The sequence below is a fragment of the Euleptes europaea genome, chromosome 4, assembly GCF_029931775.1.
Source record: "Euleptes europaea isolate rEulEur1 chromosome 4, rEulEur1.hap1, whole genome shotgun sequence".
Classification (NCBI taxonomy): domain Eukaryota; kingdom Metazoa; phylum Chordata; class Lepidosauria; order Squamata; family Sphaerodactylidae; genus Euleptes; species Euleptes europaea.
This window is the reverse complement of record NC_079315.1, coordinates 102,878,554-102,904,763: the sequence shown is the minus strand read 5'-3', so window position 1 is coordinate 102,904,763 and position 26,210 is coordinate 102,878,554. Positions and strand designations below refer to the sequence as shown.

Genomic DNA, 26,210 nt, shown 5'->3' with positions numbered 1-26,210 from the left:
CGGTAGCAAAATTCCTAGTGACAATGGAAAAACTATTGCACAGAGGTCAATATATGGCTGCCATTTATGAATGAAACACAGCAAGTCGTCGTCAGTATGGCCAAAAGCACATTTGGTTGGGGGTGGAATATTTATTAATGGCTTTCTCTAGTCGGAAAACAAGCGCGGCTGAAACCCGGTTGGGTTTCACGAGACACGAGGTCATCGATGTCAAGAAATGATCGAAACAAATGGGAACGAGTTCCCCTCTTTCTCTGCCCGCTCTTTCCAAGTTCTCAACACTTCAAAAGAAAAATTCGTTATGCGCTTGCGAAATCTGTGACATAATATTACAACCTAACACAACTGGGAAAAGTTCCACAGAAAAAGCATACTGGTCACATTACGGTACTATCAAGTTGTATCGGCTTCGCCTTCGTCCAACATGTAGTTCAGCTTTATGATCGTGCTGATGAAGTCGCCAAGCTCTACAAAGTCCGCCGTGACGATGTTGATACCGCTTTCACCGGCTCTCTGAGTCCGGACCCACTGCATCATGGTAGGGAGAGCTCTAGGGAAGAAGAAGGGTGGGTCCATTAGTGAAAGCACAGATAGTCAAGCCCTCAGTCACATGAACACATGAAGCTGCCTTCTACTGAATCAGTCCATCAAAGTCAGTATTATCTACTCAGACCGGCAGCAGCTCTCCAGGGTCTCAAGCAGAGGTCTTTCACATCACCTACTTGTCCAGTCCCTTTAACTGGAGGTACCGGGGTTTGAACCTGAAACCTTCTGCATGCCAAGCAGAGGCTCTACCACTGAGCCACAGCCCCTCCCCACAGTCTTGAGACTCCTTATCAATAGTTCCTGATCAACAGGCCTGACCCTCCCATACATTTCCAGTCTTTATTTTCAACCTTCACAATCCAGACTCAATATTTATTCAGAATTAACTACCACTGAATCCAACAGAACTGACTAGGTTTGCTAGGTCCCTCTTCGCCGCCAGAGGGAGGTTTGGGGGGCAGAGCCTGAAGAGGGTGGGGTTTGGAGAGGGGAGGGACTTCAATGCCATAGAGTCCAATTGCCAAAGTAGCCATTTTCTCCAGGTGAACTGATCTCTATCGGCTGGAGATTAGTTGTAATAGCAGATCGCCAGCTAGTACCTGGAGGCTGGCAACCCTAGGCCTGACTCTAACGTAGGAATGCACAGAATCATTCAGATAAGGTACACTGAAGGCCTGGTGGTTGCCGTCAAGTTGCAGCCAAGGTATGGCAATCCTGTAGGGTTTTCAAGGCAAGAGAAGAACAAAGGTGGTTTGCCATTGCCTGCCTCTACATAGCAACTCTGGGTGTCCATGGTGGTCTGCCATTCAGGGCTGAGCCGCTTAGATTCTGAGATCTGACAAGATCGGGCTAGCCTGGGACATCCAGGTCAGGGCATGCTCTGATAGCCTAAAGGTCTTTTAAGATAGTGCCCTGTGATAAATTCACAATTCGTCGCCAATTAGTATGCAATGGCAATGATGTAATGTATACAATAATGTGAATCTAGATCTAACTTGTTTTGTTTAATTTAATGACATGTTAATATTTTTGTGTTTACTACAATTTTTTTGTGAAACTCAGCCTACAGGTTTGTGGTGTTGCACTGTAATGTTATAATTAGTACAAGTTACTCTGTAGAATATTAGCGGCCTTATACAACAATGTATTAGGAATAATCCTTTAAATTGTATGTATGGTCATATCTCTTATCACACAGCTGCATGGAACTGCTATAATTGTCTTTACCTTAACTAAGCCTTTCTGTGGATAGCAAACTAGAGAGCATTTCAGGCAGCGTTAGCCTGTTGATTAAATTCATGAGCATTTCTCTTGTAGCTTAACTGTAATAATATGTTGTTAGCAATTTTGCTGTATTTATTGATGGCACATATATTTTAGGTGCTCCTGCCTGCATTTAAAATTTTACAAACTGAAGACTGGTAGAGCTCGGATTCACAATAGACAGTCTGTAAGTGTTGGCTTGGGGAGATAAGCTTTTATCCCATCCAGCGGTGTCGTAACTCATTGGGTTTATGTAATTTATTACGGTGTCATAAAATGTATAGTTAATTGGCTCAAGTTGAAGAAGGCAGCCCAAACAGGAAAACATCTGGATTCCTGTCCTATCTATTGTATACATGATGTCTTTGTCACTGCAAACAACAATTTCTACAAAATTATTGCATAAGTTACAGCATTACCAATGCATACTAACTGACCATGAATTTTGAATTTTTCACAGTGCGCTGTCTCCCTGTATTTGTCTTGTATATTGTGACCCCTTGGTTTTTTTTTCTACAGCTCTTTTATTCACCTGGAATCAGAATGATGGGGCCCAGTTTGTTTATCTGCATCCTAGAGGATTCAGCACCCAAGAGATGCCTTTCTCTGCCACTTGGGTGTGCCTGCTTTCTCAAGAATGAGCTTTTTACTGGACCTAGCCAGAAAAACTCAATACTATCCATTGGCTCTATAGTGTCTAGTGAGTTCAGCACTGGAAGCCTAGATTGTCTCATTGGGAGGCCTTCAGTTTGCAAGACATGTTAATTATAGGATGTTTTGGAGGTCATTAATCCATATGGTCGTCATACACTTGAACACACATGAAGCTGCCTTCTACTGAATCAGACCCTTGGTCCATCAAAGTCAGTATTGTCTACTCAGACGAGCAGCGGCTCTCCAGGGTCTCAGGCAGGGGTCTTTCTCATCACCTACCTGCCTAGTCCCTTTAACTGGAGATGCTGGAGATTGAACCTGGGACCTTCTGCATGCCAAGCTGTCCCGGGATGAGCCCTCCGGCAGCCGCCCGGGCCTTGTCCTTCCCCCCAACGGACCTCCCCGCACAGCCCATACCCAAGCCGAAGGCAGAAAAGAGCCGCGAAGGCACCAACCCATCCCAGGGCGGTCAGGGGGAGGTCGCTTCATCTCCATCTCTTTCTCCAGGCTCCTGGCGGGAAGAGACAAGATGGCTGAGCGATGCCGCGGCTGAGCGAGGCCAGGAGCCAGACGCGGCCAGAATGATGCACGCCGATGGGCCCCGCCCCGCTCAACAGCTGAGCCGCGGGAGAGCGAGGGCGGGACTGGGGAGAGCCTGCAGGCCAGCTGCAACGTGTTCCTTGAAGGAGCACGCTTGCCAGGCCTGTTCTGGGCTTCCGGGGGTGGGACGAGGGCGGGAAGAGGGCGGGGCCTCTCTGGCCTGGAGGGGATATAGGGCGAGAGAGGAGCGTTGGCCGGGGAGGAAGCAGCAAGAGGTTGGAGTGTCCGAGAGCTGACCTGTCGACAACCTGACTGCGTCCGAGGGAAAGTTCTGACTCTCCCTCGGACTGGTCTGAGGCTGAGGAGGCTCCTCCGTCTCAACCCTCCTCCAAGGCAGAGACCCCGGCGGCCGCAGGGGTACAGCAGTGGCGTGACACAAGCAGATGCTCTACCACTGAGCCACAGCCCCTCCCCATAAGTTAGAAGCTACTTGAGGTCACAACATTCGCATATCTGTTATCCAAGGTAGCAGCTGGTAAGCTTGGTTTGAATACAGCAGTAGATTTGTACTTGGAAAGGAGGGGCGATTTTTGCTAATTTACCCTTCCAATTCACCCCTCATACTGTTCCCTATCTCCCAGTAGTAGTGTTTTAGGCTGCAGTGGGATGGGGGAGGCAAGAAAGTCCTGTAACTCTGACAGAAATCCATTCTATCAGTGGAAATTACTGCTGGGTCCATGCCATTATTTGTTTTTTAAAAATGTGAATAGGTACCTTTAGTTATTCATATAGCTGATAAAGTGTGAATGGGACAAGGCTAGTAGATTCTTGATAACTTGGTGTAGTGGTTAAGACCGGTGGTTTGGAGTGGTGGACTCTGATTTGGAGAACCGGGTTTGATTCCCCAATCCTCCACATGAGCGGCAGAGGCTAATCTGGTGAACTGGATTTGTTTCCCCACTCCTCCACATGAAGCCAGCTGGGTGACCTTGGGCTAGTCATACTCTCTCAGCCCCACCTGCCTCACAGGGTGTCTGTTGTGGGGAGGGGAAGGGAAGGTGATTGTAAGCCAGTTTGATTCTTCCTTAAGTGGTAGAGAAAGTTGGCATATAAAAACCAACTCTTCTTTTATAGGGGGCACTTATCAGAGAGCTAGGTCTGGCTCCTTCCTGAACAAGCTGAGTTTTATTGTTGCGTAATGTGTGAAACTGTCCTATATTAGCTACAATTTTTTACTGGGGGTAAGGAATTCCATCCACTTTGTGCATGAAGACCATCACAAAACTCATTTGTACTCAGAGTTGCCTGCTTTTTCACTTGTTCCTGTTCTTGTGACATATGCAGGGTACAAGGCATCTCTTCCCCAAATGGATGCAACATATACCCCCGGAGAACTTGCAGAAGAAAATCTGACTCATCATGGTTGCCAAAACTCTTCCTTCACGTAATTCTGAACAATATGAGAAGTTCATGGAGACCTCCACAAACAATGACTCAAATAGAGAGGATGGTGCCGAGTTGATTTCTGTTGCCCCAGGAGATCGGACCAGAACCAATGGGCTGAAATTAAATCAAAACAGTTTCCGTCTTGACATTAGGAAGAATTTTCTAACAGTTAGAGCAGTTCCTCAGTGGAACAGGCTTCCTCGGGAGGTGGTGAACTCTCCTTCCCTGGAGGTTTTAAGAAGAGGTTAGATGGCCATTTGTCAGCAATGCTGATTCTGTGATCTTAGGCAAATGATGAGAGGGAGGGCATCTTGGCCATCTTCTGGTCACTGGGGGTGGGGGGGAGGTAGTTGTGAATTTTCTGCGTTGTGCAGGGAGATTGGATTAGATTACCCTGGTGGTCCCTCCCAACTCTATGATTCTATGATTCTATTCTAAATGCCAGGCCATCTATCTTCCAACCTTTTCCAGTCTTAGCTCAAAATATTATCCGGTGTAATGATAGCAGTGATGGAAGGAAGCCAGAGTTGTCGTTTCCCCGGGGGGCTTTTGGGCAGCCAAACGAAACTTGTTTACCCGTCCTTATAATTTCCAGTCTCCGCATCCTTCAGTCCTCGTAATTGGCCTCATTAGCATTTCAGTCAGGGAAAAGGCAGACCATGCTGCGTGGCAGCCACCCACATGGTTGAATGCTCTCGGAAAACCCAGAACGGCTACTGTCTAAACCCTAGGATTAGCAAACACCTTCTGGCTGGTTATAAAAAATGTGAATTATGTGCTAGGGTAAATGTGCTTCTCTCCTCCCCTATAAAACCTGCAGGGAGCCTAGGACTCTTTTGGGGAGGGGCTGTATCTCAGTGATGGAGCATGAGCTTGGCATGCAGAAGGTCCTAGTTTCAGTCCCCAGCATCTTTAGTTAAAAGGACCAGGTAGTAGGTGATGTGAAAGACTTCTACCTGGGACACTGGAGAATGGCTGCCAGTCTGAGTAGACAACACTGACCTTGATGGGCTCATGGTCTGATTCAGTATAAGGCAGCTTCATGTGCCTGCCTATGGACACTCGGGGAATGCACCTGTTGTCCACATGATAGGTCTATGAATTCATTAGGTTCATATTTCAAGCATGTCAGAGTAAACTAGCTCATGGTCCAGCATCCCATTTCTTATCACGTGGCACAGAGTGGTAAGCTGCAGTACTGCAGTCCAATATCTGCTCACGACCTGAGTTCGATCCCGACGGAAGTCGGTTTCAGGTAGCCGGCTCAAGGTCGACTCAGCCTTCCATCCTTCTGAGGTTGGTAGCTTGCTGGGGGGTGAAGTGTAGATGACTGAGGAAGGCAATGGCAAACTACACCGTAAACACAGTTTGCCTAGTAAATCTCGGATGTGATGTCACCCCATGGGTCAGTAATGACCCGGTGCTTGCACCTTTTTCCAGCCATAAGCTTCTGGGAATCCCACCAATAGGACAGGAAGGCAATATCTCTCCCTTGCTGTTGTTCCCCTGCAACTGATATTCAGAGACACGCTGCCTCCGAAAAATGGAGGGTCCATTTAGTCACCACAGCTGTTGTAGCTTGTAGCCATAGGTTGGAGCCAGCCAACTTTTCTGCTGCTGAAAAGTGATGAGGGACCCCCTTTGAGAAGAAACAAAAAGCCAGAGCATGTAGACTGCCAGCAGGTAGATTCCTCTCTAGGCGGGGTACTTTTTTGCTTACGGGCTTTATTTGATTTATTTCTCAGAATAGTAGAGCATTCTGGCTCACGATTTGGGCATTCGTTGAGTCGAAAGACTGTACAATAAAATGGCAAGTGCAGAGATTTAGCTGGCTCTGCTTAAACGCTTCACCTTTCACAGCGCAGATAGACTCCGGCAATGCCCTTAAAATAAAGTAATGTTTTCATTTTCCAAATAATAAAATGTGAGCTATTTCAGTTGAAAGAGGGTGGCGGGAACCCAGCACCGTCAGTTCTTAAAGTGAAGTTACGGCAAAGCTAATCACATGACCGCCCCCTCCCCACATTCAAAGAATTGAGGGGAGGGGCGCATTTTGTCTGCGGGCGCGAAAGGAGAGCCAGTCCTCTTGCATCTTTGCCTGACGTGGGGAAGAGGGCGGGCCTGGGGGAAAGGGCTTAAGAGCGCCGGGGTGGAAATTTCCTCCCTCTTTTGGAAGCGGACGGAGCAGACAGGCAGTCGGAGGAACAGAGGAACTCACACCCGGACACGTGGCTAAGTATCCGAGCGAGGGAGATAGGCGGGGGGGGGGGCATCCGCGTAGTACAGTCCTCCCAAGGGGGTGGCAAGCATCTGCTTGTGCACGGAGGGTATCAGCAGCTCCCGCTGTCCGCACGCTGCTTCGCTCCTTTTGTTTCCTCTGCTTTTAAGGGTCATATCCTTTGTCCTGTTTAGGAAGCCGGGTTGCGGACGGGCTGCCCGGCAACAGGGTCCTACTGCCCCCATTGTTAAGGGGCTGGTGGCTTAGCTTTTGTTTCTCACTCACGCACGTTTTAGAACAGAAACTTTTGTCGGCTGCAGCATCTGCCTCCTGCTTCGCGCACGTTTTTGAATCGGAAGCCCCTGCATTCCTTCTCTGACCCCTCAACCTCTGGCCTTACCAGCCATGGGATCAAGGAAAGGCACACAGCCCTCACAGGCCATAAGGTCTAAAAGGGCACGTAAGCCTACGCTGAAAGTGCTGGAGGGGCAGGCTGCTGGCCACGTGGCCCGGCACATCCAAGCCAGAAGCACGACCACCCGGAAAGGGAAGCGGGGCGGTGCTTTTCAAGGAGTGAGTGGGGTGCAAGGAATCGTGGGGCAAGGGAGGCCGCCTGCTCGGGGTGGGGCCTCACCACAGGGGGCTCATGATTTAGAATCCATTTACCAGATTGTGTCCGTGATTGCAGGACGTATGGATGACATTGCAGGGCGTATGGATACGCTGGAGCAGGGGAATGCCAGTGAACCCAGGGAGGGCAGTGAGTCTGCCCCTGCACCAACAGGGGAGAGCTGCTCTCCACCCAGGCTCCCGGAATCAGGTGAGTCCCCAGTGCACACACAGTCACGGGCCACAACATCTACTGGGGAGTCTTTAGTTAATGAGCAGGCAATGGACTTGCCACCCCCTTACCAGTCAAATGAAGCACTGCCTGCCTTGGGGCCCACACAGTTCTCTGGGCGGGGGCGGCAGCCTTCTCGCCAGCCTGCTGCCACTGCCCAGGATCCAATGTCTGTGGTCAATCAGGTTTGGCAAGGACAGCAGGCCACTTGCCCCCGGGGGACGCTGGACGGGGGAGCCACAGGGCCCGCTACAGTGGCTGGGCAGCCTACTGCTGCAGCTACGCTTGGCCAGGGCCCTCAACCTCAGTTGATGGCACATGGGGAGATGGGGCTTCCTTTGGGATCCCACCTTCCCCAGGCCCTCACAGACAAAATACTTAGAGGGGAATATGTGGATATGTTTTCACTCCTGAATGGGGATGAGGAGCCAAAAGGGAGAGACAAGGAAGGGCATAGAGATGACGATAAGTGGCGGAGGAGGAAAGTGGACCGCACTTGGCCCAACTGGCTGGTAGGTTACCTTATCTACCAGGGGGTGATTGTGCGTGAACAGCCATCCAGGGCCTTGGCCTTGGTCAAGTATCTGGACATCATTAATCGTGCTTATAGCGAGTTCACGGGCCAGGCTTGGCTCCAGTACGATGAGAATTTCAGACTGCGAGCGGCTCGTAATCCGGCACTTGCTTGGGATGTCCCGCAGGGTGAATTGTGGATGCAGTGCATGATGCCTGCAAGGGCTGTGCAGGGTGAGAGGTCCCACAGCGGACACCTCATCGATCGCGCTCCGAGCTCTAGGCCCCCTGGGGGCCAGGCGGTTCAACCCCGCTTGCTCTGCTGGGATTTCAGTTCCACCGGCCGCTGTGATCATCGCCCCTGCAGATACAGACATGAATGCCCCATCTGTAGGGAACCCCACCCCGTCACTTCCTGCCCCAAGGGCCGACCCAATAGGCGGGGTCGAGGGGACCGGGGCTGGGGTCAGAAAGGAGGTGGGGGAACTGCCACAGGTGCTGCTCCAAAAGGCGCCCAGTCCAATTAAAGTTCTCGAACTCCGGCGCCTTTTAGCTGCCTACCCGAGGGACTTAGACGCACGGTATTTGCTGGATGGTTTTACATATGGTTTTCGGATCCCAGCGGTGGGCCCTAGGGCTCATAGCATGGCCAGGAACCTGAAGTCATTAACTAGGATGGAGGGTATAGTTAAAACGAAAATTGATAAGGAAGTCAAGGAAGGCAGAGTAGCAGGCCCGTTCAGTGACTTGCCCCTAAAAAACCTGCGTATTTCACCACTGGGTATAGTCCCAAAGAAGGCTCCTGGGGAGTTTAGGCTGATACATCATCTATCATTCCCAAAGGGCGGATCGGTGAATGATGCCATTCCCCAGGAGCTTTGTTCGGTCAAATATTCATCCTTTGATAATGCAGTGCGTTTGATACGCAATTTTGGAGAGGGTGCACTGTTGGGGAAGTGCGACATTAAGTCTGCATTCCGCCTCCTCCCCGTCCATCCACTTGACTTCGATCTCCTAGGTTTCTCATTTCAAGGCAAATTCTATTTTGACAAGGCATTGCCTATGGGCTGTTCCATATCATGCGCAGCATTTGAGAAATTCAGCTCCATGCTGGAGTGGGCAGTTAGGGTGCTTTCTGGTCTATCAGGTGTAACACATTATCTAGATGACTTCCTTTTTGCCGGCCCCCCCGATTCGCAGAAGTGTTTGGAGCTCATGCAGCGATTTCATACATTGTGCCAGGGGCTGGGAGTGCCCCTGGCCCACGAAAAGACTGAGGGCCCATCCACCAAACTGACCTATCTAGGTATCGAACTGGATACCGTGGGCCAGCTTTCGAGGCTGCCAGTCCAAAAGCTTGCTGAGCTACGGGGCCTCGTGCTTAAGGCTAAGCGGGCAAGGAAAGTCACGCTGCATGAGCTCCAATCCTTGGTGGGACATTTGAATTTTGCATGCAGGGTAGTCACGCCGGGGCGTGCCTTTTTGCGTCGCCTCTGCCGGGCCATGGCCGGCGTGCGGGCCGCCCACCATAGGATACGGGTCACTTCTGCCATGCGGCAGGACCTTTGCATGTGGGCCCATTTTCTGGAAAGTTACAATGGGGTATCTTTCTGGAGGGAAGACCTTTTGCTCGAGGCAGAACTTCAGGTGCACTCTGATGCAGCGGGGGCCCATGGGTTTGGCGTTTACTTCCGGGGCAGGTGGTGTGCCGAGCGGTGGCCAGCAGAATGGAAGGCCAGTGACATAATACGGGACCTCACTTTCCTAGAATTTTTCCCAATGGTTGTGGCAGTTCACATCTGGCCGGAGGCTCTAGCCAATCATTCAGTGCATTTCTGGTGTGACAATCAGGCTGTGGTCCACATCGTTAACACACTGTCCTCCCGCTCCCCTAGAGTCATGTCTTTGGTGCGGGCTTTTGTACTACAGTGCCTCAAATATAACATCCTCTTTTCAGCTCGCCATGTTCCTGGAATAACAAATAATTGCGCTGATGCACTATCCCGTTTTCAGATAGAGCGCTTCAGGAGCCTGGCCCCTCTAGCCCAGGAATCACCAGAGGAGATGCCCGTGGCACTGTGGAGTCTTGGAGGGGTGAGGCCTGGCGTGCCATAAACAACTCTTTGGCTCCGCGTACTCGGAATGGCTATGCCAGGAGTTTCCGGGCTTTTGAGGAGTTTAGGGGGAAGGAGCAGCTACAGCTGGCTTGGCCTATACCGGTGGACCACCTCATGCAGTACTGCGTCCAGCTGCACGACACAGGGTACACGGTTTCCACTATATCTGGCCGCCTGTCAGCTTTGGCATTCTACGCAAAGGCAGCCGGGAAGGCAGACACGACAGGCGACTTTAGGGTGCGGAGGATGCTAGAGGGGTGGGCCAGAGAAAAGCCAAGGAAGCCAGATGCCAGGGCCCCTGTGTCCCCTGAGTTGCTAGCAGGCCTGTCGCTGGGCCTAGAAGCGCACTGCGCCTCAGCTTTCGAGGTCAAACTGTATCGTGCAACTGCCCTCCTGGCCTTCTTTGGGGCCCTGCGGATTAGTGAAATGTTAGTGCGGTCCAAGTGGGATCGATCAGGCAGGGCACTGCATATGCGGGATGTTTCCGTAACGGCCACGGGTTTGGCGGTCACGCTCCGAGCATCTAAGACTGATCAGAAGGGTAAGGGAGTGGTATTTCAATTGTACCCCTGTGCATCAGTGGCCATTTGCCCCGTGCAAGCCGTGCAGAGCTATGTTGCAACACGGGGACAGGGATCTGGGCCTTTTTTCCAGCATGCCGATGGCAAGCCACTTACTAGGTACCAGTTCTGGGCGGTGGTGAAGAGAGTTTTAGCCAGCCTGGGAGCCCCCCCTCACCTTTTTGGTACTCACTCATTTCGCATTGGGGCTGCCTCCACAGCGGCCACTCTGGGACATGGGGATGAAATGGTTAAGGCAGTTGGCAGGTGGCGATCAGCAGCCTTCAGGTCTTATGTCAGGCCTTTGGTCGCGGTGGCACAGCTACAAGGAGTGGGTCCGGGGCAGGGATCCTCTTTGCCGGCACACTGACATTTTGTCTTTACAGGCTGCCAGCGCAGGAGGAGGCGGGTGCTCATCTGTGGCCACAGCATTATCTTTTGGGCTAGCCGCAGGGCAGCCACAGGGGGTTTCGGCACGCAGCTGGGTTTAAGCGAAACGATGCTGATTGCATGGCTGGGCAGAAGGGGCATGCAGTGGGAACAGTTACTGCCAACCCTCCACGATCACCTGAAGGCGTCTCACCCACCTCAAGTAATCGTCATCCACTTGGGCGAGAATGACATGGGAAAGCGGCCTGGAAAGTCTATTGTTTTGCAAGCCCTGGCGGATTTTGAGCACCTGAGGGCCCTGGTGCCCGGCGTACGGTTGGTTTGGTCAGACATGCTCCAGAGACGGGTCTGGAAGGGCGCATTGGCCCCAGGGCACCTGGAAAGGGCTCGGGCAAAGGTGAATGGTGAAATACGGCGTGCAGTAGTCTCGGGGGATGGCTTGCATATTGCGCATCCGGAAATCAAGCATTGCTTTCCACACCTATACAGACCTGATGGGGTCCATCTTTCAGATGCAGGCTATGACATCTTCTTGAGGGATCTGCAGCGGGGCCTCCTGGCAGCCTAGAGGGCAAGTGGGGGCTGGGGGCGGACCAAGCATTGGGCTGATCCGCCCCCGTGGCGGGAGCAGTGCGGGAGAAAGGTGGCTTCATGGTTCATTTTACAACTCCGGTGAGCACCCTGAGGCATCACTTGGGAAGATGAAGGAGTAACCCTCAAACCAGGACTGGGGCCTCGGTGCCTGGCAGGGAACTGGGACAGGAACTCCTTGAGGGGTGCCACTATCCTTTACCTATAGACCTCGCGGCTAGGGTGGATTGGACGCGGCACACCTCCCTCGAGCACTAAAAAGGCTTGGCAAGGAAGAGCGGGAGCCGTACCACATGTGACGGCTCGGAGCTCAGAGCCAGGGTGGGTCTCGCCCTTAGAGCGGGGATGCAAAAGCAAGAGGAGGCCTGACTCTTCAGCATCCCCACAATGGCCCGCACTGCAGTCAGTTATTGGGGATATTTTGGTTTTGTGCGCTGCAGATCCCTATTGAATGATTAAATAAAGTTGGCCCTTTTATTATCCCAGCTCTGGTGTCGGCTCACATTATTTACGCATCCGCCGACAAGACCGCCCCCTCCCCACATTCAAAGAATTGAGGGGAGGGGCGCATTTTGTCTGCGGGCGCGAAAGGAGAGCCAGTCCTCTTGCATCTTTGCCTGACGTGGGGAAGAGGGCGGGCCTGGGGGAAAGGGCTTAAGAGCGCCGGGGTGGAAATTTCCTCCCTCTTTTGGAAGCGGACGGAGCAGACATCCCACCCTCCCTCTCCGTGTTTCAGAGTAGGCGTAAGCTGGTCGCCCGTCTGGGGGCCGGGTAGGAATTTTTTACCCCCCAGGCACCATTGGCAACTAGCCGAAGGGGTTTTTTCGCCTACCCTGCTCTGAAAGTGGTAGGTAGCATGCGGGAGCAGTGCGGGAGAAAGGTGGCTTCATGGTTCATTTTACAACTCCGGTGAGCACCCTGAGGCATCACTTGGGAAGATGAAGGAGTAACCCTCAAACCAGGACTGGGGCCTCGGTGCCTGGCAGGGAACTGGGACAGGAACTCCTTGAGGGGTGCCGCTATCCTTTACCTATAGACCTCGCGGCTAGGGTGGATTGGACGCGGCACACCTCCCTCGAGCACTAAAAAGGCTTGGCAAGGAAGAGCGGGAGCCGTACCACATGTGACGGCTCGGAGCTCAGAGCCAGGGTGGGTCTCGCCCTTAGAGCGGGGATGCAAAAGCAAGAGGAGGCCTGACTCTTCAGCATCCCCACAATGGCCCGCACTGCAGTCAGTTATTGGGGATATTTTGGTTTTGTGCGCTGCAGATCCCTATTGAATGATTAAATAAAGTTGGCCCTTTTATTATCCCAGCTCTGGTGTCGGCTCACATTATTTACGCATCCGCCGACAATAACATTTTAGTAGGAAGAAGAAAAATTCACTCCCGGGCTGCTGAAAGTTTTGTGTCTGAGTCATAATGTTCTGACAATGCGAGATAATGTTAATGACGCCGAGCGTTCCCATGTCAGGGCCTCCCATGGCGGAACATCGGTTATTTGTAACCACGCATTCAACTGAGGAGGAAAGGAAGAGGGAGAAAAGCAACACTGCAGATGCAAAAAGAGCCATTTGCTCTCTTGGCTGAGGAAACGGTTGCCTAAAAGGCAAGCGGCGCTTTTCCTTTGAGAAGGCGGTTGAACTGGCAAGCTGGCAGCAGGCCATGCAAGAGTCAGGGTTTTGAAGGGCTAATGGGGAAACCTGCCAATCTAATAAAGTCACCAAATCTTTTATTGGCTCCACCCCTCCACTTTTAAAAAAAGAATAAATTAAGCAGGCAGAAAATTAAGCAGCAAGGGGGGGAACGTCCGTTGGCTAATTTCTGGAGAGGGGCTGTGGTTCAGTGGTTGAACTTTTTTGCTTACGGACTTTATTCGATTTATTTCTCAGAACAGTAGAGCATTCTGGCTCACGATTTGGGCATTCATTGAGTCGAAGGTCTGTACAATAAAATGGCAAGTGCAGAGATTTAGCTGGCTCTGCTTAAATGCTTAACCTTTCACAGAGCAGACAGACTCCAGTCAATGCCCTTAAAATAAAGTCATTAATAGACTCCAGCAATGCCCTTAAAATAAAGTCTGCTTTGCATGCAGAAGGTCCCAGGTTTAATTCCCAGTAGGATTGCCAGATCATGCCTGGCACCTGGTGAGAGCTTTAGATGTGGGGACATGGGGGTGGGTGGGTATGGTGTCTGCACCAAAATGTCACTCCCAGGGAAAACCTGGAAGTGACGTTGGGTAACTCTAGGAATAGCTGGAAACTCTATGGTAAAATGGACAGTGCCGATTTTCAAAACCATTTTTTCTCCCATTGCTGCTCTGAGCAGTGGTGGGAAATGAGGAGGCAGCCCTAATCCTCAGCATCTTCATGTCATTTATTGGTATTGCAGAGGGCTAAGATTTTGATGATACTCCCAGTTTTTTGCCTCTGATTTTGTAGTTTGCGAGGACAAATGTTACAGGGTGAGCTTCATTTATTACTAGTCAATGAAAAGGAAAACAGAATGCATCCCTCAAAAAACAGTAGCTGACCCCATCTTCTAGAGATCTCTTTTCATGCTCCTTCTGTCTATGGACATGTGTTTGGAAGGTGAGGTCCAATTAGTTTCCTGGTCACATTGATCCTCCAGATTTTTAACGTCACTGGCTGCAATTATTTCCTCTCCCTTACGGAAACCAGACTTGAAGGAAATTAGTAGAAGTAACTCTTACAATTTTATAAACCCGTTGCCAAAGTCAAGCTTCCGGAATTATTGTCCGATGGTTGTGGAATTCATTTGGCTGAAACGGTTATCTATAATTCAATGCTCTCCAATTGCTGGATCAAGTCTGGAAGCACAGTCGATCAGATGGCACGGTTTAATAACCTGAAGCTAGATGAATATTTTAGCATGATTGATCATGGCTCTGTAGGCTCCCTGGAACAATCAGCAGCAGATCTCTTGCCATTTAGATAAATTCCTCTTAAAAAAAGAATCCACCAACCTGGATGCCTTATTTGTATTTCTGTTTGCATAGTGAATTATAAACCCCTTGCAGTTTGTTTCTTAGAGTCACAGGCCTTATGGCAGGATATAGACATGAAAAATAAAAGCGTCAGTGCCCATTTGCCTTCTGCCCTTAAGTGCCTTCCTTTAGCCCCAATGCCAGGCTTAATCCATCATTATTTGCCCACTACAAGTCACAGTGAATGGACGTACAATCCATGTACAGTGAACACTTGTGTTTTCTTTATATGTGTATTGAGTAATTCTCATGTTACAATCAATGCACGTACAGCTGAACAGGCGATTGAAACCCCACACGAACACATGAAGCTGCCTTATACTGAATCAGACCCCTTGGTCCATCGAAGTCAGTATTGTCTACACAGACCGGCAGCGGCTCTCCAGGGTCTCAGGCAGGGGTCTTTCACATCACCTACTTGCCTGGTCCCTTTAACTGGAGATGCCAGGGATTGAACCTGGGACCTTCTGCAGAGGTCTTTCACATCACCTGCTACATGTGAACATGAGAACAGGGCTCTTGTGTCTACTCATCACATGAAGCTGTTCTGAGATACAAGTGTCCAGAAGCTCACATTTGGTGTATCTTCTTTTGGTTCTTTTTCAAATGCATATTTTGAATTCTGGCATTCATGGGAGACCCATGTTCAAATCTCCACTCAGTGGGGATACACCAGTGGGGTCACGGACATGGCCATACCGGCCCAAACAGGGTTCAACCAGTTGCAAGGGTGTGGCCCAAAGGCCATCAGCTGGGGCATGGATGGGTAATTGGATTGGCTGTGGCCCTGACAGGGAAAGGCACCCCATTGTGCTGGGAGGATGCCGGGGTGAAGGAAGTCAGCGCCTCTTCCCCAGTTCCCAGGGAGGGGGAGGAAGTGTGGGGTTGCGCAGAAGGATGGAAAGTGGCCATCCATCCCTAGGCTCTTAACTGAGTCAACTGGACCCTATCAAAAGTGGGAAGCAGCATATCCTTCAGAACCTTCAAATCCATCAGAGAGCCAGCATGGTGTAGTGGTTAAGAGCGGTGGTTTGGAGTGGTGCACTCTGATCTGGAGAACCGGGTTTGATTCCCCACTCCTCCACATGAGCGGTGGATGCTAATCTGGTGAACTGGATTTATTTCCCCACTCCTCCACATGAAGCCAGCTAGGTGACCTTGGGCTAGTCACAGCTGTCAGCCCCACCTGCCTCACGGAGTGTCAGTTGTGGGGAGGGGAAGGGAAGGTGATTGTAAGCTGGTTTGAGTCTCCCTTAAGTGTTAGAGAAAGTTGGGATATAAAAACCAACTCTTCTTCTTCACGAGCAAATTGCTAGAATACAGTCTGTTTTCTCCTATATCTCCATAAGTAAACAAAAAGCTTTAAATGTTTTGTCTTCTTTTTTCATACGGAAAGCTGTGCTGCCAGAGAATGGGCCTGGAAAGTTCCCAAAGGGACCAGGTCAGCAATTCCTTTGTGGAAAAACATCTCCTTATATACCAGTGTGGGGAAATGGTTCCTTTTGATATGATGCTTTGAAAATAGCCCACAGGCTTAATGAAGAATGGCTAGCTGCCTAGTCATCATAGTCTGCTGTGTTTTCTAGACAGCTGGCTGTAAATGGGTACCTTCTGTTCCTGGTATCCAGTCTCGCAGGACACCAAGCAAGGGGTCGATGGGCAACTCTGGGGTGCCTCTTTCCTGTCAACAAGCAGCGCAACTCTTTTTGGCAGCAAGAGAAAGCCTCTGCTCAAACTCCCACAGGCCCAGAGAAGAGACGCTGGTGGCCACTGGGAGCATCCTGTATTTGCATGCCATTGTGGAAGGCTCATTCCCTTTCCAGATATAGCCCTGCCATCAGGAGTCCTCTGGCAATTATATTTGCCAGGTGAGGGATTCATCTTCTCTACTGTGCCGGAGTCTCAGTCACTGTCTTAATTGGATCGCTCATACTGGTTCCTGCTATTGTAGACACGCCACAGCAAAAACCTCCTCGCTGCCAGAGGATTGTATCCAAAGGCTGCAGGCAATGAAATTCTGCATAGAGCAATTTGGGGGTAATTTCTGCCAGTTGATTGGGTAGGTATGGCTTGATGTCAAGCTATAAAAAGAGCCACGGATGACAAGGCAGAGATCGTTTCCAAGTAACACTGCCAACCAGACTTTTTAAAAAAAGTATTTAATTCTCATGTGATATGATAGTCAGATGTAAAAGCAAGAGTTGAAAGGGTTATTTTGCTGAAGGTAATTTTTTTTAACGCCTCAGATCATTTAGGACAGAATTTACCAGGGTGTTCTCCAGTGCAAACCTTGCTGAAATGAATGGAGCATCTCTTTCAAGATGGTGCCATAAGAACATAAGAAAGCCCATGCTGGATCAGACCAAGGTCCATCAAGTCCAGCAGTCTGTTCACACCCACCCAATTACAAAGGTTTAAACCCACCCATGGAACCGAGGACACATGTTTCTAGGTAAGAAGAGCGGGCACCTCTCACCCCCACACAATGTTCTCAGTTATGTTGGATGACAGGACCTGGACTAAAGGATAAAAGCTACACATAGGAAGGTTTGGTTAAATCTGACGGAAGGTTTCCTGATGGCATGGTGTGTCTGACACTGGAACAGATTCCCTTGTGAGGTGGTAGTTTCTTCATCATTGGAGGTGTTTAGGTATTGAGTGGGTAACTATTTGTCAGGGATATTATAGTTGTCCCTGTGTTGGCAGGGGGTTGGACTAGATGACCCTGGTGTTCCCTTCTAACTCTGAGATTAAATAAAGAAAATAAAATTATGTCCTCAGGCTTATATTTCAGGAAGACAGTACACAACAGCAAATCCTGTTTACAAGCCGTGTGCCAAGGTGGCCAAGGGGCAAGAGATTCCTTACAGTTCACATGCTTTTATTGTTGCTCTTTTTGACGCTGGATTCCCAGCACTGATTCCTGTGGCAGCTGCCTATCCATTGGAGATTTTCCACCACTGAACTGCCTATTTTCTCTCACGATACCTGACAAGAACAGGACTGGAGGTAATTCAATTCCAGGCAATTATAGCAGCCTTGACCTGCCTTCCTGCCCACAGCATCTCCTTAAGTAAAACTTCACTGAGCTTCCTTTATGCTGGGAGCTGGTCATGAATTTTCCTTGATGGGATATTCAGTGAGTAACTGAGACCAGGAGCCAAAGCGACATGCCCAACCATGCGGATGCGAAATGGAGCACTGATGTGAGAATTCATGATACCGAAACTAGCTAGCTCTGGGACCCATGCATATATGTCACTGAGCAATCAAGAGAGAGATAAAGAAACAGCGGGGAACAAATAGGACAGAGTATGACAAGACAAAGTGACATGAACAGTGGGTTGGAGAATGAATATAGGCTAGATTTGTAGCCAATGACAAATGCCCAGAAAAAGCCCCAAGGGGATTCACTGCATAAGACATTTGCTCAGAGCTTCCAAAATTGGTTATTAAAAACAGTTTTGGAGCAATTAGGTTAAAATGGCTCTTCATTTGCTTTTTTGCATTGATGTATTATCTTTACATGACCTACTCAGTCCTGATTGCTTAGGTAAAAGGTAAAGGTCCCCTGTGCAAGCACCGGGTCATTCCTGACCCATGGGGTGACACCACATGAAGACGTTTACGAAGCAGACTTTGTTTATGGGGTGGTTTGCCAGTGCCTTCCCCAGTCATCTTCCCTTTACCCTCAGCAAGCTGGGTACTCATTTGACCGACCTTAGAAGGACAGAAGGCTGAGTCAACCTTGAGCCGGCTACCTGCAACCAACTTCCATCGGGATTGAACTCAGGTCGTGAGCAGAGCTTGGACTGCAGTACTGCAGTTTACCACTCTGCGCCACTCTGCTTAGGACAGTTAAGTAAATAGGCAACCATTGTCTTTGTTAAGTGGATATGAATAGGGAGCTACAGACAAAATACTGGCATATATCCTACCTTAGGCTGGAGGAAGTTCTTCCAGCCTAAGGAACCTTCCTCCAACTTAACTGTTTTTTCTGGTACAAAACTCAAGTGCAATCCTCAAGAGAGTCACACCCTTCTAAACCCACTGACATAAATGGACTTAGAAAGGTGTAACTTTGTTTAGGATTGAACTGAGAGCCACTTAATCTGGAGAAAGGCTTCCAACTTTGCTCAGTAGAGTGGTATGATATATGCCACAGGTTGGATACTATGGCTCCCTCCCAAGTCCTCCTCCGATTGAGAGAGATTTCCTTCAACAAAGAAGGACCTTTCTTCATCACAGGAAGTTTTCCTCTTTGAAAGAAGACTTACAAGAAATCGACTTCCACTGGGATTGAACTCATAAGACATTTGTCATAAGACACCTTTTCTGAGTCAATGTAGCCATTTTTGTCTTCTGATTCTATGACCGTAGGCAGTTCATGAGAGGGAGGGCATCTTGGCCATTTTCTGGGCATGGAGTAGGGGTCACTGGGGGTGTGGGGGGGGAGGTAGTTGTGAATTTCCTGCAGTGTGCAGGCGGTTGGACTAGATGACCCTGGTGGTCCCTTCCAACTCTATGATTCTATGATTCTCAGTGGGCCCTTCAGAAATTCAAACTATTATTTTGTAACTAAACAATTCATACTTATTAATTTTTAAAAAGCATATTTGCAGACTTGGATATTGATTTTCTCTGCCCTTTCTCACCCAACACATATTTTTGAAACTGAAGTCAGGACTGATTAAAGATTGCTGGGAAGCAAAGTTCAGTGAGCATCAATGACTCTTTCACGTTAGGCTCTTTATGCAGCCTCGGGGGGGTTCCATTAATTCCATGAGACATTATGCGTTGTCATGCTTTTGCAACATTGGAAACAGAGATCCCAGTATATCGACAGACCATTCAAATGGTGTATGATTACAAATGCAGCAATGGTACACACATCTCTTGTTGATACAGAAACGTTAAGAGTGCATTCCTGGGCGGGGGGGAAGCAAAAGTCATTTGGAGGTGGCGTGACCCCGCTCCAGCGTAAGTGCCCACTTATCACGTTGTAAGGGGAAGTTATGCTGGTGCAAGAGGCATTCCCGTTGGCGCCCGGGCGCTGTGGAGTAGCACAGGGCTCCCCCGCCGGCGCAGCCTCTCTGGGAACTAAATCTTGGAAGAGAACGGTGGCACTGGCGTGGGGGGCGGACCTGGGGCATTCCCAGGGGCAGAGCTGACTTTATTCAGATTCCTAACCCCTTCCAGCCCAGGAACACCCCTCGCTGCTGTGGTGGGTGACACCTTTTTTGGTGTCATACACCCCCCCTCTTTTCAATGGAGGCATTTCCCCCACTTTCACCTTTCTATTTTAAAAAAGGCTTCCCGGCTGCCGCAGATCCCCCCCCCTTCAGAAATGGGCTGTTAGTCTGGTCAACTGAGGCCATATTCAGTCCAACTTTTAATGTAGTTTATCACAACACAGGTTTCCTACGTCACCTCTGCATGGTACTTATTTCATTTGAACTTAACCTGACAGGCTGAAGGTAGCATTTACCTTGGCAGGGATGCTCACGGAAAATCTCAATTTGCTCTCAGGTAGTAAATGAAAATGAAAATGTAGGACATAAAAGAATGTCTACTTTCGGCTTTCTGTATGCAGACATTCACCAGCATACCTAGTGCAGATTTTAATCTGAAAAGCTGGAAGAGAGCAGACAGGTCATTTCAGCAAACCGACCTTGAGTAATGTCTGCTGCTTTATAACAAATGTCTGTGTTGACTTCATGTTTACACTCCATTGCAGCTGAAGAGAATCAGTATGAGCTATGAGCATGAACAATGTGTGGAATTTTCCCTCTCCCCTGACCTTGGTTAAGACAGGCTTTATCTTGGACAACCCAAGATGAGTGTATTCATATTCATACACTGTAATGTAAAATTATCTCCTGCATTTCCATAATACCAATGGGGTTGCACTGGCAGTGTTATCCTAAGCAGAATTACACCTTTCTAATCCCATTGGCTTCAGTGGACTTAGACGGGTGTAATTTTGCTGAGGATGGCAGTGAAATTCACCATGAGTTATGCTCTTTTTATTATGATGGAACTGCAGGAGTATCTCTATAAGTTTACTTACGTTGGTTAAACCACATTCTACTGATAGAATATCTGCTAATTCTATTAATCACAAAATGTATGCTTTCTCTCCGGTGTGATATTTAGCACAGAGAATCTACCTCGTAAGCAGTATAGTCTGGCTAATGTTTCATAAATTCCAGTTTAAAATGACTGAGCTACATCAGTTGTAAAAAAAAAAAAAGTCTTCTTGCATGTTTGCATTGCTTTTTTTTGCTGAAGCAAAAAATGCCTTTATCATAAATTTATCTTTATCATAAATATTCCCAAGATCATAGTGGATTGGCAGAAACTTTCTGATTAATTAAATTAAAGCCGCCCTGAGCCCCGTCTCAGCTGGGGAGAGCGGGGTAGTACGCTGAAATAATAAATAAATAAGTAATAAAGTTATGGGGTGTTCCATTTGTGATTTTGGTTTTTTTTGCTATTACAACTGATTTCCAGCTGATAGAGATCAGTTCACCTGGAGAAAATGGCTGCTTTGGCAATTGGACTCTATAGCATTGAAGACCCTCCCCTCCCCAAACCCTGCCCTCCTCAGGCTCCACCTCAAAGACCTCCCGCAGGTGGCGAAGAGGGACCTGCAACCCTACTGAAAGGAAAACACATCCAATTCGTTTCTATGTATAGGGATGCCAAAAGAAGGACCTTGTACAGCCCTAAAACATGAATGCAAAGAGAGGTAGGCTAATTAAAAAATCTATTTTGTATTTTCCATTTTGCATAACCACATTCAACTACAAAACCTTGACTTTATGTCTAAGAAAAACTTTAAATTATAAGTAGGTGCCCAGCCAAACAGAGGAGGTGGGTCTCCTGTCTGATGCAACCATCACATTGCTTTACATTCACCCCATCCCATAACTCAGCCTGCTTTTCATCCCCCTTCCTCATGTACTATTGCAATGGGCAGAGGGCTGGTCCCTAACTATTTATACTAGACCTTTTCAGGTTTTATCGCCCACTACCCTGACACCTGCTCTGGGCTTTGCCTGGAGCACCAGATGCTGACTCCCCTACCAAGCTGCCAAATTACACAAGAACCCTGCTGACAGCTTTGGCAGCCCAAAACTCCAACAGCTGACGCCTGCAGCCAGGATAGATGCAGTTTTATAATGTAAGAGGCAATCAGTTTTTAATTGCTCTAGCCTGTCATCAGGAAACTCCTTCTGATCCTAAAGTCCAATCCTAAAATGTCTCAGCTGTGGAAAGAGCTGTTTGTTAAATCACTACTGAGGGGGACGTTCCCTGTATATGCCCAGTGTTGTTCTCTTCTCTCTCTCTCTCTCTCTCTGTGTAAAGTACAAGATGGTGGACAGGGCTGCCAATATCCAGGTACTAGCAGGAGATCTCCACGTACTAGCAGGAGAACTCCAGCTGCTAGAGATCAGTTCCTCTGGAGAAAATGGCCACTTTGGCAATTGGACTCTATGGCATTGAAGTCCCTCTCTCCCCCCAAACCCTGCCCTCCTCAGGCTCCGCCCCAAAAACCTCCCACCGGTGGCAAAGAGGGACCTGGCAACCCTAATGGTGGAAGGGAGAATGATGTTGTAAACCACTTTTGAGTCCTCAACGAGGAGAAAAGTGTGGTATAAATGAAGCAAACACACACAAAGTAAACAAAGCCAATTCAATGACACAAGAGCTGATTTGTCTATTCTTCATTCCAAAATTTAACTTCCAGAGACCATTGGATGGGAGAGGAACCCTGAAGAATGACAGTTCTACCTAGGAAACCCCAAAAGCACAGTAATTTACAGGGACTGAAAACACCCACTGCCCCAGGGAAGCAGGGTTGGTTGTGTGTGTGTGTAAAGTGCCTTCAAGTCGCAGCCGACTTATGGCGACCCCTTTTTGGGGTTTTCATGGCAAGAGACTAACAGAGGTGGTTTGCCAGTGCCTTCCTCTGCACAGCAACCCTGGTATTCCTTGGTGGTCTCCCATCCAAATACTAACCAGGGCTGACCCTGCTTAGCTTCTGAGATCTGACGAGATCTTTGCAGCTGCAAAACTTAAAAGGTTAGACTTTTTAAACAGTGCTGCACACAAGACACTCATGCAAACTGTTGAACACACAGAACTCTGATTAAGAACACTGATGTAGGGCAATCAGATAAAAACTATTAAGAAGTTTTGATTTCTTCTTAGTAGTATCATGAAGAGTAGGAATAAGAAGAGTTGATTTTTATATGCCAACTTTCTCTGCCACTTAAGGGAGAATCAAACCAGCTTACAATCACCTTCCCTTTCCCTCCCCACAACAGACCCTGTGAGGTAGGTGAAGTTGAGAGAGCGTGACTGATTGACTGATAGGATTTAATAAGTCAGCCCTAGGAACTGTAATTGGCTGACTGGCATCAAGGAGGGACAGCCTTAATGCAGTCATCATAGGTACTTCAGGTATAAAATTTGAATTTATTTTCTCTCTGTTTACCAAGGCAAATGATTTCACAGGGTGGGGAGAGGGAGACAGGGAGGGAGAGACAACTATGCATCCATAATAGTAACCACTCACAGCCTTGACCTGGATAGCCCAGGATAGCCCAATCTCATCAAATCTCAGAAGCTAATAAGGGTTGGCTCTGGTTAGTACTTGGATGGGAGACCACCAAGGAAGTCCAAGGAGCCCGAGGAGGGTGGGGTTTGGGGAGGGAAGGGACTTCAATGCCATGGAGTCCAATTGCCAAAGCGGCCATTTTCTCCAGGTGAACTGGAGATAAGTTGTAATAGCAGGACATCTCCTGCTACTACCTGGAGGTTGGCAACTCTATTCATGGAGTTGCCAACAGGATTTAAATTCATGGGAATGATGAGGGAAAGGTGTTTCTGAACCTGCACCTTTCTCCCATCACCGAGTGAAAAATACCACCATTGTAACATCTGGAATCAGAGTAGGGGAACCTGAACACCTGCTAGTTTGGCTCACGTCCTTCACATGTAATATGCCAGCTGTGAACAGAGACCTGATTTTTCAAGGATCACTTTGATCAGTCTGCTCATGGGTGTTTGGCAGGTTGTTTCGCTGAATTTCTTACTAACTGTGCAGAATGGCACAGTTGTTTTCTCGCACAGCCCTATCGAGCTCTACTAACCCCCCACCCATATTGCATGCAGTATCTACTGATATGGAAGACTAGTTCCCCCGCCCCAGGTATGCCATGAAGGAAGAGGAGGTTTTCCTGTATTCATATACAAGTTACAGTTATGTGTGTATAACTTTTAAGAGGATTGTCTTTCTTTAAAGTAAATACAGTAGCTGCTCCACTCAACAGGTAAATGTTCCATTAGATCACTCATAAATCATTTACATCACTCATAAATGCTGTGTTTCATTTAAATCCTACCCACTGGTGCTCATCTAAGTTACCCTTAGTGATGCTAACGGCCACTGTTCTGTTTGAACTGGCAGCGTCTTTGCACATGCAGTTTTGGGAACCTGCAATGCAAACCAGTTTGACAGGTATTCACAGTTGCTCAACATGAACCAAACAGGCCATCTAGTCCAACCCCCTGCTCAATGCAGGATCAGCCTAGAGCATCCCTGACAAGTGTTTGCCCAGCTGCTGCTTAAAGTCTGCCAGTGAGGGGGAGCTCACCACCTCCCTGGGTAGCTGATTCCACTGTTGAACAAATCTTACTGTAAAAAAAAGTTTTCCCTAATATCCACCCGGGACATTTCCGCCTGCAATTTAAACCCATTATTGCAAGTCCTCTGCTGCCAACAGGAATAGCTCCCTGCCCTCCTCCAAGTGACAGCTTTTCAAATACTTAAGGAGAGCAATCATGTCCCGTCCTCATCTTCCTCTTCTCTAGACTAAACATTCCCAAGTCTCTCAGCCTTTCCTCGTAGGGTTTGATCTCCAGGCCCCTGATTATCCTTGTTACTCTCCTCTATACCCACTCCATTCTGTCCACATTGACACCTTCGAACTCAGAAAGATCTACAGTTGCATATATTCACAGCGAAAACTGCAGCATTCTTAGCTCAGAGGCAAGTCTTCCAGGCCAGAGTGTCTTGTGTTTTTTTTTCTATGCAGGCTTAAATCCTCATGCCGTCGTTCGTCTCCCACCACCAATTAATCTCTGGCAGTCATTTTCCATAACATGGGGAAATCCTTGAAAGCTAGGGTTGACAGGTCACCCCTCTCCTCCGGCGGGAGGCTTCTGGGGCAGAGCTGATGGGATTGCCCATGCATTGCATTGCAAGGGGCCTTTTACCACTCAGACTGGGAGCTTGAATGGTAAAAGACCCCTTGCGATGTGTTTACACCCAGAAGTGCCTCATCGCAAGGGGCCCTTTACCACTCAAACTCACAGTTTGAGTGGTAAAAGGCCCCCTTGCGATGCGGCACTTCCGGGTGTAAACTGGAAGTGCCGCGCCACACGGTGTAGGTGCACGTGTGCCCGCCGACCCTCAGCTGGTCAGCAGGCAGGGGGGTGAATTAGCGGGGGTCTGCCCGCCGCCACCGGGCACCTGGCAACCCTATTGAAAGCAAAGGAGACCTTTGAAAATAAGTAGCCCACGATGAGAATCCTAGTCGGAGGTTGTTGATTTCCAGATTGCGTGTGTCTGTGCATGTGGTTTTTTTTAGCGCTTCTCACTATGCACTACTGTATTAGTCTTAAGGCTGTGGAGCCCAAACACTCCTCTATGACGAGGCCTAGTAAACAAAGACGGTCCTGGCAGATCTCCAAGACTCCCAACTGCTCATCGCCAATCAGTTTTGCCTCACTCCTTAAAGCCACTTTATAATGCCGTAATGTATTCTTGATGACAGTTGCTTAGCTACCAGAACCCTCATTTCAATGGCTCTGCAATTTTAAAAAACGTGCCCAAAGGTCAAAGCCCCCCAGAATGGTCCTTCGCTCTCTTGAAACCCACCAATATATATCCGTATCTTTCTTGTCTGTTCTCTTGCCAGATCAAATTGCGAAGGCCGGCTAAGGCTTCGCTGCAACAAGCTCTTGCATTTGTAATTGGCCAAGTGTAATATGTCTCCATGTGTGCCCAGCTATTGCTCTTGCAAAAGTATCTTTGCTACTATCTCCTGCTACACGCTTTTTATATCTTAGCATATAAAATTTCATTTCATGCAGAAACGGGGATTAATAAAACCCAAGGCTGAATGTGCTCCCCCCCCCAATATAATGTGCAATAAAATTCAGATTAATGACTCATATAGGAACAACAACAACAACAAAACCAGCCATCATAATGAAGAAATCTCAGTGTTTTATGATACTCTTTGAAATAAAAAGTCTGCATCTATGCCTGCTACGAAAAGCAGTTCGCAAACATTAATGAGCTTAGCCTCCCAGCGAAGTGAGTGTTAGCTTTTGCTTTTCAGAGGGAAGCAAGTGAGGTCAGCTCAACGATATTCTCCCGGCAGATCCGTATGTGAGATGTGCACACGGTGAGGCAAAATCAGAGCTTTCCTCCGTTCACTCCTTATCTGC

The 26,210-nt window shown here is 48.6% G+C and overlaps 1 protein-coding gene across 1 annotated transcript in view; it reads right to left on the bottom strand.

Moving 5' to 3' along the window:
• Window positions 1–287: 287 nt before the first annotated feature.
• Window positions 288–26,210, bottom strand: part of PLCXD3 (phosphatidylinositol specific phospholipase C X domain containing 3) — a 150,294-nt gene continuing 124,371 nt past the window's right edge. Inside the window, exon 4 of the mRNA XM_056849057.1 lies at window positions 288–550. Coding sequence (XP_056705035.1) covers window positions 394–550 — 157 coding nt within the window. The 3' untranslated portion in view covers window positions 288–393. The remainder of the gene's footprint in view (window positions 551–26,210) is intronic.